General features: G+C 45.4%; 1 protein-coding gene across 2 annotated transcripts in view; it reads left to right on the top strand.

Moving 5' to 3' along the window:
• nkain1 (sodium/potassium transporting ATPase interacting 1) overlaps positions 1–14,345 on the top strand; it is an 891,479-nt gene that overhangs the window by 872,878 nt on the left and 4,256 nt on the right. For both annotated transcript variants that reach the window (XM_063035499.1, XM_063035498.1), the window contains one exon: positions 11,354–11,373. In XM_063035499.1, coding sequence (XP_062891569.1) covers positions 11,354–11,373 — 20 coding nt within the window. The remainder of the gene's footprint in view (positions 1–11,353; positions 11,374–14,345) is intronic.

Here is a 14,345-nt window from a genome sequence, read left to right as displayed (position 1 = left end):
AAGGGGAAGGGAGAGGGAAGCACCAGAGAGACATTCTGCAACGATCAATAAGCCGGTTGTTTGGAATGAGATGACCTGGCCTGTTGTCTCAGGGCTGGGTGTGCCTGCACCCACGCCGCCCCCCCCCCCCCGCCCCGACACTTCTCCTCTACCACCTGTCCCACACCCCTCCCGTGGCACCCCGCCATCGCCATTTCAGCAACTCCGCTGCATCCGCCAAAAGCGGAACATCCCGGTGGCCAAACATTTTAACGCCAACTCCCATACCTGTTCTGACTTGTCGGTCCATGGCCTCCTCTTTTGCCAAGTTGAGGCCACCTCAGGCTTGAGCAGCAACACCTTATATTCCGTCTGGGTAGCCTCCAACCTAATGGCACGAATATCAAATTTCCCTTCCGATAATTTTTTTTCCTTCCTCCTCTCCTCTTCTTCTATTCCCCACTCTGTCCTCTTACCTCTTCTCACCTACCTATCACCCCCCCATCCCCTCCTCTTTCCCTTTCTCCTATGGTCTCCTCTCCTGTCCTATCAGATTCCTTCCTCTCCAACCCTTGACCTTTCCCACCCACCTGGCTTCACCAATCACCTTCTAGCTTATCCTCCTTCCTCTCCCCCCCCCCCACAACCTTTTTATTCTGCCATCTTCCCCCTTCCTTTCCAGTCCTGAAGGGCCTCAAAATGTTGACTGTTTATTCTCATCTGTAGATGCTGCCTGACCTGCTGAGCTGTGTGTGTGTGTGTGTGTGTGTGTGTGTGTGTGTGTGTGTGTGATCATTTGCTCCCGCCAGATTTACAAACTAGCTCTCCGCTCCACACATTGACAAGTGTAGTACTGTGCAAAAATCTAAGGCACCCTTGCTATAGATATGTGCCTAAAACTTTTGCACAGTGCTGTATGCCACAAATAAAATTAATTCTTTCTTCCCCCATATTAATGACGCAATTCTCCTCATTCAGTTGACATTCAACCCTCAAGTGACATTGAAGAATCATGCTGTGCTTTCTTTGATGCATACTATCCCATAATATTAGTGTCACATCAAGTTCAAAGTTCATTGCCACAGTCCCCTAGAAGGGTAGAATCTGGGTGGGGTTTATGGGAATGTTGGGAAAAGTATGATCAATATAGGATCAAGGGAGGATAAGTTTAACTGAGTGATGCAAAGTTCAAAGTTCATTTATTATGAAAGTATCTATGCTTTATACAACCTTGAGATTTGTCTCCTTAAAGGCAGCCGTGAAACAAAGACAACCCATAAAAAAACCTTATACACGTGTAAAAGAAGGCTGTCTAACACCCAATGTGCAGAGAGTAAAAACCACATCGAGCCTATATAGGAAAAGAATAAAATAGCCCATAAAAAGACTGGCAAACACCCAGCGTGCAAGGAGAAAAAAAACATCATGCAAACAATCACCGCAAGCAAATAGCGTTTCTGAACTGAAGTCCTCAAGGAGAGTCCCCTAGTTCGGCGCAGAGCTGGGTAAACGTTGTGGAGTGGCAATCTGATCTGGCCAGTACCTCGCCTTGGACCCCAGCACCTTAACCTTTTCCACTCTGACCTGGCGCTTAATTCTCCATCCGAGCTTGGGGCTCTGCTGCTACGAGCAGCGATCTGGACTGATAGTTCGTGAGTTACAGGGTCTCTTTGACGTGCTGCATTATGTCTCCTATTCTGGAGTACTAGCATCTCTAGTCTCACCCTATTAATGTTCCCAAGACAGATTCGACGAAGCACACAGTCAGTCTCATTATTACAAATCACATGTTGTTCTGCAATGTACCACATCTACAATTTAGTAATAAACATCTTTCCATTGAACGCCTGTTAAATCTCCCATCCGTGCGACACTCTAAATAAATTTAATTCCTGCTTTCAGTTGTTTTAAACTCTGAAAGGCCCTCGTAACTCATCAGCGCATCGTTTTATTTTAACTTGTGCCTGATGGATCTTTCTGAATCTGCTAAGCCTTTCTGAGCCTTGCACCAGAATTCGATAAAGGACTTGGCCAAGGAACATAATCTTCCAAAGTTTGAATAATTCTACCAGATTGCATATCAGTATTTTTGCATAAATTACCATAGTTGAACTCGCAGTGAAACTGGAGTAATAAAATTCATTTCAAACCAACATGAAGGTGAATTAATTCATTACAAAAGCTGGACGGATTCCTCTTGCATTCCAAGCAACAGTTGGCTCTTCCCCTTTATCTTTGTTTTCTCTCCCCATTGTTTTATCCTCCCCGCTCCCTTCTTACATTCTCTTCTCCCCCTCTTATCCCTTTAATTTTCCCAGTGGGATTTCACTCTGATCCCCTGGGTTATGCTGTAAGTGTAAGTGCTGGGAGTGGGGTGGGTGAGGCAATTAGAATATTGAACATTAAACATCGACCAGAACAGCACAGTACAGGCCCTTTGGCCCACAAAGTTTTGCCAGATTTTTAACCTACTTGAAGATCAATCTAATCCTTCCCCACTTTATAGCCCTCCATTTTTCTATCGTCCATGGGCTTATCTAAGAGTTTCTTCGACACTCCTAATGTATCTGCCTCTACCACCACTCCTGGCAGACTGTACCATGTACTCACCGCTCTCTGTAAAAACTTACCCCTGACATCCTCCCTATTCTTTCCTCCAATCACCTTAAAACTATGTCCCCTAGTATCAGCCATTCCTGCCCTGGGAAAATGTCTCTGGCTATCCACTTGATCTTGTGCACCTCTAATAAATCACCTCTCGTCCTCCGGGAGAAAAGCCCAAGTTCACTCAGCCTATCCTGATGAGACATGTTCCCTAATCCAGGCAGCGTCCGGGTAAATCTCCACTGCACCTTCTCCAAGGTTTCTGCATTCGTCCGAAAATGAGGCAACCAGAACTGAGCACAATATTCCAAGTGTGATCTAAGCAGGGTTTTACAGAGCTGCAACATTACCTTGCAGCTAGTCATAGATTTAATGGTAAACTCTACCAACCCTTTAGCCTAGTATATCAGCAGTGGTAGGGTTAGTGGGGAAATAATGCTGTTCCCATCGACCAGTGAACTGATTCAATTCAATTCAAGTTTAATTGTCATTCAACCATACATGAATACTCATGAATACAGCCAAATGAGACAGCGTTACTCCAGGGCCAAGGTACAAAACATAATACCAACAGTCACACACAGCACAAAGCACACATAGTACATACAAGATAATAAACACATGTGAGATAGCAGTAAAATACAGCCAGTAAAAAAATAGTCCAGACCCATGAATGCCACGGAAACCTGCAGTCGACCACAATACAGCTTGTCTTCTGCCGAGCAAACACTGGGGGGCAGCACCGACTCCAGCCTGGACGCCACGCCTCTTTCCTAGACAGTGTCCAGCCAAACAGAACTGCTCAGTTTAGCTCTGGGCTCCTCCTTACCGATGACCTTGACATCCAGAGAGCCCCTGTCCCAGACCTGCCGGTTGTCAAAGCTGTCACTGAGACTGAATACTTGTAAACGTGTGTTTGGCATTCAGGTACCGATGAAAACTGGAAATTCAGCTTCAGGACAAATCAAAATTACTAAAACATTTTCGTCTTTCTCTTCGTGATTTTTATAAATGACCTGGATGAAGAAGTGGAGGGATGGGTTAGTAAATTTGCTGATGACACAAAGGTTGGGGGTGTTGTGGATAGTGTGGAGGGCTGTCAGAGGTTACAGCGGGACATTGATAGTATGCAGAACTGGGCTGAGAAGTGGTAGATAGAGTTCAACCCAGATAACTGTGAGGTAGTTTATGTTGGTAGGTCAAATATGATGGCAGAATATAGTATTAATGGTAAGACTGTTGGCAGTGTGGAGGATCAGAGGGATCTAGGGGTCCGAGTCCATAGGACACTCAAATCTGCTGCGCAGGTTGACTGTGTAGTTAAGAAAGTGCATTGCCTTTCATCAAAGGTGGGATTGAGTTTAAGAGCCGAGAGGTACTGTTACAGCTATTTAGGACCCTGGTCAGACCCCTTGGAGTTCTATGCTCAGTTCAGGTCACCTTACTAACAGGAAGGATGTGGAAACAAGAGAAAGGGTGCAGGGGAGATTTACAAGGATGTTGCCTGGATTGGGGAGCATGCCTTCCGAGAATAGATTGAGTGAACTTGGCCTTTTCTCCTTTTAGTGACTGAGGATGAGAGGTGACCTGATAGAGGTGTATAAGATGATGAGAGGCATTGATCATGTGAATAGTCAGAGGCTTTTTCCCAGGGCTGAAATGGCTATCACGAGAGGGCACAGTTTTAAGTTGCTTGCAAGTGGGAACAGAGGTACATTTTTTATGCAGAGAGTGGTGAGTGTGTGGAATGGGCTGCCAGCGATGGTGGTGGAGGTGGATACGATAGGGTCTTTTAAGAGACTCCTGGATTGGTACATGGAGCTTAGAAAAATAGAGAGCTATGCGTAACCCTAGGTAATTTCTAAAGTATGTACATGTTTGGCACAGCTTTGTGGGCCGAAGGATCTGTAGTTTTTCTGTGTTTCTGTGTAAATTGAAGCACTAAAAATACAGAAAGTTCAAAGTATATTTCAAATCAAATTCAAATCAAATCAAGTTTGATTGTCATTCAAACCATACATGGATACAGCCAAACGAGACAGTGTTCCTCTGGGTCAAGGTACAAAAACATACATGCACATTCAAAATAACGAGAAAGGGAAAACACAGACAACATAGTCACATGAGAAAACACATATTTAGTTGAAGACCCTGAGCAACAAATTCCCGGCAGTTCAGCCTGTAATTCCACCGATCCAACACTAGAAGGCAGCACCAACAGGAGAGTCCACCCCCAGCCGAGCTGGATGCTACACTACAATGCAAGCCTGCAGCTTAGGGCCTAGTCCCGCTACAACCGAGGCAACACTGCTGTCTCGCGGCCTGTCTTCCCGCCAAACAAGGGCAGCAGGCTTGCGGCAATCGAAGTCCAACAGGGTCTTGTGATCGCAGAAGAAACGTCCAAGGCAGTCACTCACAGTTTCACTACATGCCTCCGCACCAACTTGAAGGCACCAACCCTGGAGGCTCCGAGTTGCCGGGAGCAGCACGATCAGCAGACAGGTCTGCTCTTCCGAACCCAATCTGGAACCTCCTGTGGCCTGATGGTTCAACTCGAATCCCTCAGCCTGGCTGCCCAACTTGAATCCCTCGGCCCGACAGCCTGACCCAACTGTCTCAGCTCAGCAGGCCAATTCGCTTTCTCTGAACCGCCAGCCCGTCTCTTACGACCGGCTACTCCAAACAATGAGCAGCTCGCTGATACAGTAGACCTGCTGTACACATAGTTATTGGAGTTGAGAATGGTCCTAATATGTATAAAGACACATTTGACAAAGGGAAAAGCACCTTTGGTTGGTCTCTGAGAGGCCTCTGCGTGTATACATGCCACCATCTTACCAGAAGAACATCTATTATCAAAGTATACATGCAGTATACCAGTCGTCCCCAACTAGCGGGCTGCAAAGCATGTGCTACTGGGCCGTGAGGAAACGATATGAGTTAGCTGCAGCTTTCCTTATTTCCTGTCACGCACTGTTGAACTTGAACATAGGGTTGCCAACTGTCCCGTATTTGCCGAGACATCCCATATATTGGGCTAATTTGGTTTGTCCCATACGGGACCGCCTTTGTCCCATATTTCCCCCGCTTAGGTAGAGCGTTCCTATGAAACCTCTTGTGCCAAAATGGCGTAAAGCGCAGAAGCAATTACCAGTGATTTATATGGGAAAAATTTTTGAGCGTTCCCAGACCCAAAAAATAACCTCACCAATCATACCAAATAACACATAAAACCGAAAATAAATAACACTAACATATAGTAAAAGTAGGAATGATATGATAAGTACACAGCCTATATAAAGTAGAAATAATGTATGTGCAGTATAGTCAGGAAGATGAAGGCAAAACCGATTTGTGGGGAAAAAAATCGGCACGTACGCGCATGCGCACATCACACACGCACACGGGTGCCTGCGCAAGGCTTCATGGTCATGGTAGTCTTTCTTGGGGTAAAGAGTCCCGGGATTTGACTGCTACTTCTGTCCCTTATTTGGGAGTGAGAAAGTTGGCAACCCTAACTGTAAAAGACATGTTGAGGTGAGTTTAACCCTACTTGAACACCCCCCACCCCGGTCGGCCGGTCCGCACGAGTATTGTCAATATTAAACCGGTCCGCGGTGCAAAAAAGGTTGGGGACCCCTGCAGTATACAACCCTGAGATTCATCTTCCTCACAGACAGCCACAAAACAAAGAAACATCATGGAACCCGTTCAAGGAAACACCAAGTGCCCAAAATGCAAAAAAAAAACAAATCACACAAACAGCAGAAAAAACAAACGAAACACAGTCTAAAACATCAAACCTCAGAGTAATTGAAACAGTCTAGGAATGTTCAGTTTAGTTCAGTTCGGTTTAGACGCGTGTTTAAATATATTTTTGCATCAAGGGAATTAAATAAATTCAAAAGTAAATTAATTTCTATGTTGAATAAACTCTTCTTGGGCTTCGAATCTCCGTCACCTTCATCAGGGATTGTGGTTATACCAGGAATGAAAGGGTTATCATATGAGCAGCAATTGAAGGCTCTGGGCCTGTACTCGCTGGAGATGAGAAGGTTGAGAGGGAATCTCACTGAAAGGCTTGGCTACAGTGGATGTGAAGAGGATGTTTCCTATGGTGGGGGAATCTAGGACCAGGAGGGCAGAGCCTCAGAATAGAGAGATGTCCATTTAGAACAGAGATGAGAATGAATTTCTTTAGCCAGAGGGTGGTGAGCAGTGGAATGCATTGCCACGAGTGACTGCGGAGGCCAGGTGACTGGGTGCATTTAAGGCAGGGGTTGATAAAGCTCTTGATTAATCAGGGCATGAAAGGTTATCGGGAGCAGGCAGGAGAATGAGGTTGACAGGGAAATGGATCAGCCATGATGAATTGGCAGAGCAGGTTCGATGGGCCGAATGGCCTAATTCTGCTCCTATGTCTTATGGTCTCATGCTGTGCGTGTATGAGAGATGCCTGTTTCTGTGTGTGCATCTGTGCATGAGTTTCAGTTTGTGTGTGTGTGTGTGTGTGTGTATACGTGCGCACATTTGTGTGGAGCAAGACACTAAGATTTAATTAAATGGGTCAGTTCTCTTGAAGTTATTCCACCCTTTGTTTAGACTACTCACACAGCTCCGGATAGTTCCACTCTCCAGAATACAAACTTTATAACACCAAAATAGAGGTGTGTCAATGAGATGAAAAACGGTTGGAAGAGTCCCAGTACATAGAACATAGAAATCTGCAGCACATCACAGGCCCTTTGAGCCACAACGTTGTGCCAACCATGTAACCTACTTTAGAGGCTGCCTCGAATCTCCCTACTGCATAGCCCTGTATCATTCTAAGCTCCATGTACCTAAGAGGCTCTTAAAAGACCCTATTGTATCTGCTTCCACCACCGTTGCCGGCAGCCCATTCCACGCACCCACCACTCTGTGTGTGAAAAACTTACCCCTGATGTCTCTATGGTACCTATTTCTAAGCACCTTAAAACCATGCCCCCTTGTGTTAGCCATTTCAGCCCTGGGAAAAAGCCTCTGACTATCCACACGATCAATGCCCCTCATCATCTTACACACCTCTATCAGCTCACCTCTCATCCTCCGTCACTCCAAGGAGAAAAGGCCGAGTTCACTCAACCTATTCTCATAAGGCATGCTCCCCAATCCAGGCAACATCCTTGTAAATCTCCCCTGCACTCTCTCCATAGTATCCACGTCCTTCCTGTAGTGAGATGACCAGAACTGACCACAGTACTCCAAGTGGGGTCTGACCCCAGTAGGAACATAAACTATCACGAACCAGATGGGCTGAATGGTAAAGCCTATCCATTTTCATATGACATCCAGGGTCAATTGGCAGATTTCGCAGTATCCATCGCTTCCGTTAAACCTATCAGATTCTATAATGCCCATTACATCTCCACATTGCCCAACACTTGAAAGCATTAAACAGCATTTCGAAGCAACGATTTAATCGCGAGCCTCCAATACTTTAATGCTGGTGGTCGCTCTGTAAAGATAAGCACATAACACAGTGGTGACACAAGCTGTTTCCTGACCCCAATATCTGCCTTCCTTGACTCCAGCCAAACTCTGCTGCCCGGGACTGAATGTCTAGGTGTCTGCCAACTGAAGGAGGACTCTGTGGGTTGGATGGCTTGTGGACTGTGAGTTCAGGTAGAGAAGATGTGGACTGACAGCTTTGAGTAATGACGCACCAGCTCTGGGAGAGCAAATCTGGAATAAAGTGCAGTTGCACTAATTATATTTTAATTAATATTTTCAGTGATATTTACTAACACAGTACTTTACGGATTGGAAGCTCATTTATCATATTGCTTGGAAACTTTGGGAAGGCATTGTAATTAATCTGTAACCTGTAGAGTATTTGAGACCAGGGTAAAATTGTGTAGGAATAATTTATTTATAGCAGTGAAACTTCTGACCTCCTCTTGGGACCATTGCCTCTCTGTCCAACCGATATTAGTCCTGAAAACTCACAGGGGAATTAATTCATCTTTATCATTTGGAGACTAATAATACTTCAAACCAAAACTTCCAAAAATTATAGCCCCGTTCTAGATTATAAATGGACTTAGCATCACTGGTGAAAGGAGTTTTAATTTTTTATACTGGATAACAAATTTTTTTGAGAGTGTTGCTTCTTCAGAATTTTTTTTTGTTTATGATAGACTGCTTGAAGCTGAACACAAATATAATTTCAGACTACTTGTATCACGTAGGAATTTGGAGAAACAAGACATTAACTTTAATAGAATATAATGCGTTTACTTGTGTAATGGTGCTGATCCTTTGCAATAGTCCAACTGAGCTAGAAGTGTTTTGTTGGTGATTTTAATTTGTTCTCAGCATCTGAGGCTTCTTGCTTAAGTGTCCAACAATAATCAGGCCGCATTGATGGACTCCAGGTGCCTTGATCCCGTTTCTCCATGACCGCAATGTCCTAGTGAAACCTTTTAATCAGAATCAGAATCCTTTATTATCGCCAAGTATGTGGACGCATGCAGGGAGTTTGATGCCGGTTTCCCTGAGCTCTCGCTGTACAGAATCAAAAAGCAAACAAAACAATAGTGCAAATAATCGTGAACTATATACAATGAGGTATACCTGTGTATGTACAGGTGGACTTGGTTTATAATAGACTAAAATTCAAGTGTTCATAAGACTGATGGCATACGGAAAGAAACTGTTCTTGTACCTATTTGTCCTGGCATACAGTGATCTAAAGCGCCTACCAGAAGGAAGGAGTTGGAACAGGTGGTGTCCAGGGTGTGATGGGTCTACAATGACGCTGCTTGCTCACTTCCTGACTCTAGATGCATTAATAGTTTCAATAGTTCCATTTGATACCAGAGAAGCGTATACAATATACGCCCTGAAATTCTTGTTCTTCGCAGACGTCCAAGGAAACAGAAGAGTGCCCCAAAAAGTGAGTGACAGTAAGAATGCTTTGAATCCCAAAGCCCCCCCTACTCCCCCCATGCACAAGCATCAGCAAAGCAACGACCATCCCCCCCATATTTAATTAAGCAAAGTGCATCTGCACCCTCCACCCACCAAGCAAGCAACAGCAAAGCCCCCAGGAAAGACCATGATCTGCAGTACAACAGAAACTAATCATTCACACAACAATTCGGCTCTCTCTCTCTCTCTCTCTCTCTCTCTCTCTCTCTCTCTCTAATAAGGTGGCAAATAGAGGGGAGACATAAATAAAACAACTTCCTGACTTGCGATGGTAAAGTCTGCTGCGTGCTTTCCCCCCACCCCCCCCCCGAGTTCTCCGACTCGAGAATCAGCAACAAAATTTCCCTCACCATGAGAGGGAGGAAGCACGCGATTCACCCAGTACAGAGCCCCCGACAGCCAATCCGGTGTTCTGTTTTCTCCCGCGATGCTCCAGCCAGCAACGCGGGCATAGAATTGGTTCTCCACCAGGGCCGCGAGGCCTCGGAGCCCCGAAGGTGCGCTCGTCTTCTGGGCCCCGTCCTTGGAATTTCGAAAGGCAGCCGGTCGTGAGCCCCCAGAAGCGCGTCCCAACTCCACAAAAAAGATGAAGTCTAAGTGTAACTCCAGGTCAGTGTCTCCAACACCATCCCATCCATCCTAAAAAGGGAAAAGGGAGACAACAAAGGTCAAAATTAAACTGTGTCTGCAGGTGGGCTTGAAGGAGTCACTGTTAAGCACCGTGGTAGCCCCGTCCCACCATGCTCGTCACTGACAGCACCAAGATTTGCAGACAGCAAGTGTAAATAGCAATGCAGAAAATGAATCATTAGTGTCATGTTGCACTTCAGGGCTTTGAATCATGTTGTCAACCAACTGCATGTAGTTTGGTGCTCAGTAGTTGCCAAGAAAAGTTTCAACAACATCCTTGAATGCCTTCCTTGCGATTTTCTCCAGTCCCACTAGAAGTTCTTCGAATTGCCTGTCATTGATGACCTGTTTCATTTGTTGACCAACAAAGGTGCCTTCCCTTAATCTTGGCATTCTGACTTGAATTATGAATTGAAATAGCAAATATTGGTGATTTCAAAAAAAAAGGGGTGCGTGGTAGGGAAACGTCATGGTGATTTTCATGATCAGCAGCCAAAATCCATAAGGTACACCCAAAAGTATTCAGGAAGCAAGATCTTTGTTGACCAGTGTTATCATGAAAGCAGATACTGGAGGAATTCTTGTCCCTCTCCATAAAATCCCTTTAATCATCCTTGACACCTCTTTCTAACCTTCATCGATGGTTTTGTTATTTTTTTAGGGGGGTGCGGTGTTCCTGTTCCGTTGTGTGCAAAGAGAGGGGCTTTGCGGTTTGATTATCTTTTCAGTGCGGGGACACATTCACTCTGAATGACGTTCATGCTCTTTCTTTGTTTCGTGGCTAGCCGGAGAAGTCAAATTTCAGAGTTGTATATGCATATATGCTTTGATAACAAATGAACCTTTGAACATAAATGGTCACGCAACACACATCAAAGTTGCTGGTGAACGCAGCAGGCCAGGCAGCATCTCTAGGATGAGGTGCAGTCGACGTTTCAGGCCAGGACCCTTCGTCAGGACTAGTCTGGCCCGAAACATCGACCGCACCTCTTCCTAGAGATGCTGCCTGGCCTGCTGCGTTCACCAGCAACTTTTATGTGTGTTGCTTGAATTTCCAGCATCTGCAGAATTCCTGTTGTTAACATAAATGGTCAATTATTTTTACCTTGTTCTGAAGCCGTTGCTGAATGAATGAAAGATTTACTGAGTGACTTTGTTTCTCTTACAGGATCCCATCCAGGAGCACTGGTAGGTTTCTCCGTACGCAATTCCTTTCTTTCTCTGTGTTCTGATTATTATTACTCTGTTTATTATTACTATTTAATTATTTATGGTGCAACTGTAACGAAAACCAATTTCCCCTGGGACCAATAAAGTATGACTACTATGACTATGATTGGTCAGGAAGTGCCCATTCATGTTGATGGATCCATTTATTGCTCTGTGTCACACCCTGGTGATGAACCGGTCAATAGCTATGGATGACTTAAGTGTGTTCTTCTACTATGGAAGGCAAATAATTAATGATAATGCATTCTCTTCCATTTCCAAATGTTATTCCTACTCTGCTGGGAATAAAGATGTGCACTTAGCTCAAAATCTCATCCCAGCCTTTGGTTTGGGTTCAGTCCAGTCCAGAGTTTGAGATCCGTTATTTCAGTTCAGTCCTGAGTTTGAGATCCAGTATAACAGTCCAGTCCTGAGTCTGAGATCCGGTATATGAGTCCAGTCCTGAGTTTGAGATCCGGTATCGCAGTCCAGTCCTGAGGTCGAGATCCAGTATAAGAGTCCAGCCCTAAGTTTGAGATCCGATTTATGTGTTTATGAAGACACGCAGTCCTCTTTTTATTGTCATTTAGTAATGCATGCATTAAGGAATGATACAATATTTCCTCCGGTGTGATATCACAAAACACAGGACAGACCAAGACTGAAAAAAACTAACAAAACCACATAATTATAATATATAGTTACAACAGTGCAACAATACCATAACTTAATGAAGAAGTCCATGAGCACAGTAAAAGTTCAAAGTCTCTCAAATGTCCCATGTCTCACGCAGACAGGAGAAGGAAGAAAAACTCCCTGCCGTACCCGACCACGGTCCGACTCCGAGTCATCCGAAAACTTTGAGCTCTGATCAGCTCTCCGACACCGAGTACTGAGCGCCATCTCTATCCGAACGATTCGACCTCCTTCTCGGTCGCCAACAGCAGGCAAAGCCGGGGATTTTGAGGCCTTCCCTCCGAAAGATTCCCGACCGCGCAGTAACGACAGCAGCGAATGAGCGTTTCAGAAATTCTTCCAGATGTTCCTCTGTGCTTTCACGTCCCTCTCCATCAAATCAGAATTGTCCACAGCCCCTATTTAACGGATACGATATCATTTTTTACCAGAGGGCTGCGCACGCGCAGCGCGCTGCTTTCTCTCCTCCCGCTATATGAGTCCAGTCCTGAGTTTGCGATCCGGCATATGACTCCAATCCTGACTTTGAGATCTGGTATCACAGTCCAGTCCTGAGTCTGAGATCTGGTATCACAGTCCAATCCTGAGTTTAAATCCAGGATTTCAGTCCTGTGTTTGGTTTGGGATCCAGTAATCAGTCCAGTCCCAAGTTTGAGACCCAGTATCCCTGTCTGGACCTTAGTTTGAGATCTGGTATCCCAGTCCGGTTTGGATGCTGTCAGTCAGGTGGTCCTTGGTGTGTGTGTCCTCAGGCTCCACCTCCTGAGAGCTAGTTGCTGCCCAAACCAATCTGGTTAACAAGACATCCATTGTAGTTAGCCCCAGAACTTGATTAGAGCCATTGGTCTGGAGAAGGTCAGAGTGGCTGGTGAGAGCACCAGGGGGCGGAATGTAAAATGCGGGCCAGGACGACAGCAACCCCACTCTATACCAGTTCTGCAGATCTGTGCAACATTTCACTGATTGCACTCCTGTGAAACGTCCTGTAAACAGCACAATGAAAGGGATTGCTTGTGGATGCTTTACACTCAATGATATATCATCATCATTGTGTGCCATGATGGGTGATCATGGCCTATCGAGTAGGATTGTTCTGGGCAATTTTTTCTCCAGAAATCTTTTGCCATTGCCTTCTTCTGGGAAGTGTCTTTACAAGACGAGTGACCCCCCCCCCCCCACCCGACCCAGCCATTATCAATACCTTTCAGAGATTCTCTGCCTGGCGTCAGTGGTTACATAACCAGGACTTGTGATATGCACCAGCTGCTCATACAACCATCCACCACCTGCTCCCATGGTCACTTAATCCTGACTGTGGGGCTAAGCAGGTGTTACACCTTGCCCAAGGGTGACCTATAGGCTAGTGGCGGGAAGGAACGCCTTACACCTCCTTTGGTAGAGACGTATCTCCGCTCCGCTGCCCAGTTGCTACACTCTATGTCCCCATTAGATTTGCCAGCCCGAGTGAAAGCACTGGCGGTAACAGGAGTTAAAAAGCACCAACGTTTAGCTTCAAGCAACCTCCGAGAAGAAAAATCATTGGACAAAAGAACAATGCAAAATGCTAGGGATCTTAAAGGTAACACAAAAAAAAAATCACTGGAGATACACAGCAAGGCAGGCAACAACTGTTGAGGGAGAAAATCAGAGCTAATGTATCAGGCCAACGACCATTAATCACGTCCCAGTGAAGTGCTTAAGTGCTTCAGCTGCAAAAGGATTCAACTGGCCTGCTAAATAACTTTCAACGCGGCCTGGTTATTGGTGGACGTTATTAATTTTCCTTGCACATTGGTCATAAATCATAACTTGGTGTGTGGGGAGGCTGAGGGAAAAGCTGGTAACAGGTTGGGGGCTAGTCATCCATCAAACCAGAATAGGGATATGCACAACACAGGAACAGGCCCTACGCCCACGATCTCACGCCAAACTAATTGAGCTAATGACACCTAAGCACCCTCTTGATTTCAGAATGACCCGTATCCCTCCATTCTCTGCGCTTGCATCTAAACATCTCTCATATCTGACTCCACCGTGACCCCGGGCACCCACCGCTCTCTGTGTAAAAGGACCTACCCCTACATTAACCCCTGAGTTTTCTTCCTCTCACTTTACATCAGGAGATGTCAACCTTCCTTATGCCATGGACCCTTCCCTTTAACCTGGGGGGGGGTCCATAGACCCCAGGTTGGGAATCCCTTCTTTAAATGCAGATATTTCAACACTGGGAGACGGGTACTGGCTGTCTATCTATA

This window comes from Mobula hypostoma, chromosome 28 (assembly GCF_963921235.1).
Source record: "Mobula hypostoma chromosome 28, sMobHyp1.1, whole genome shotgun sequence".
Classification (NCBI taxonomy): domain Eukaryota; kingdom Metazoa; phylum Chordata; class Chondrichthyes; order Myliobatiformes; family Myliobatidae; genus Mobula; species Mobula hypostoma.
This window is presented reverse-complemented; position numbering and strand designations above follow the sequence as displayed.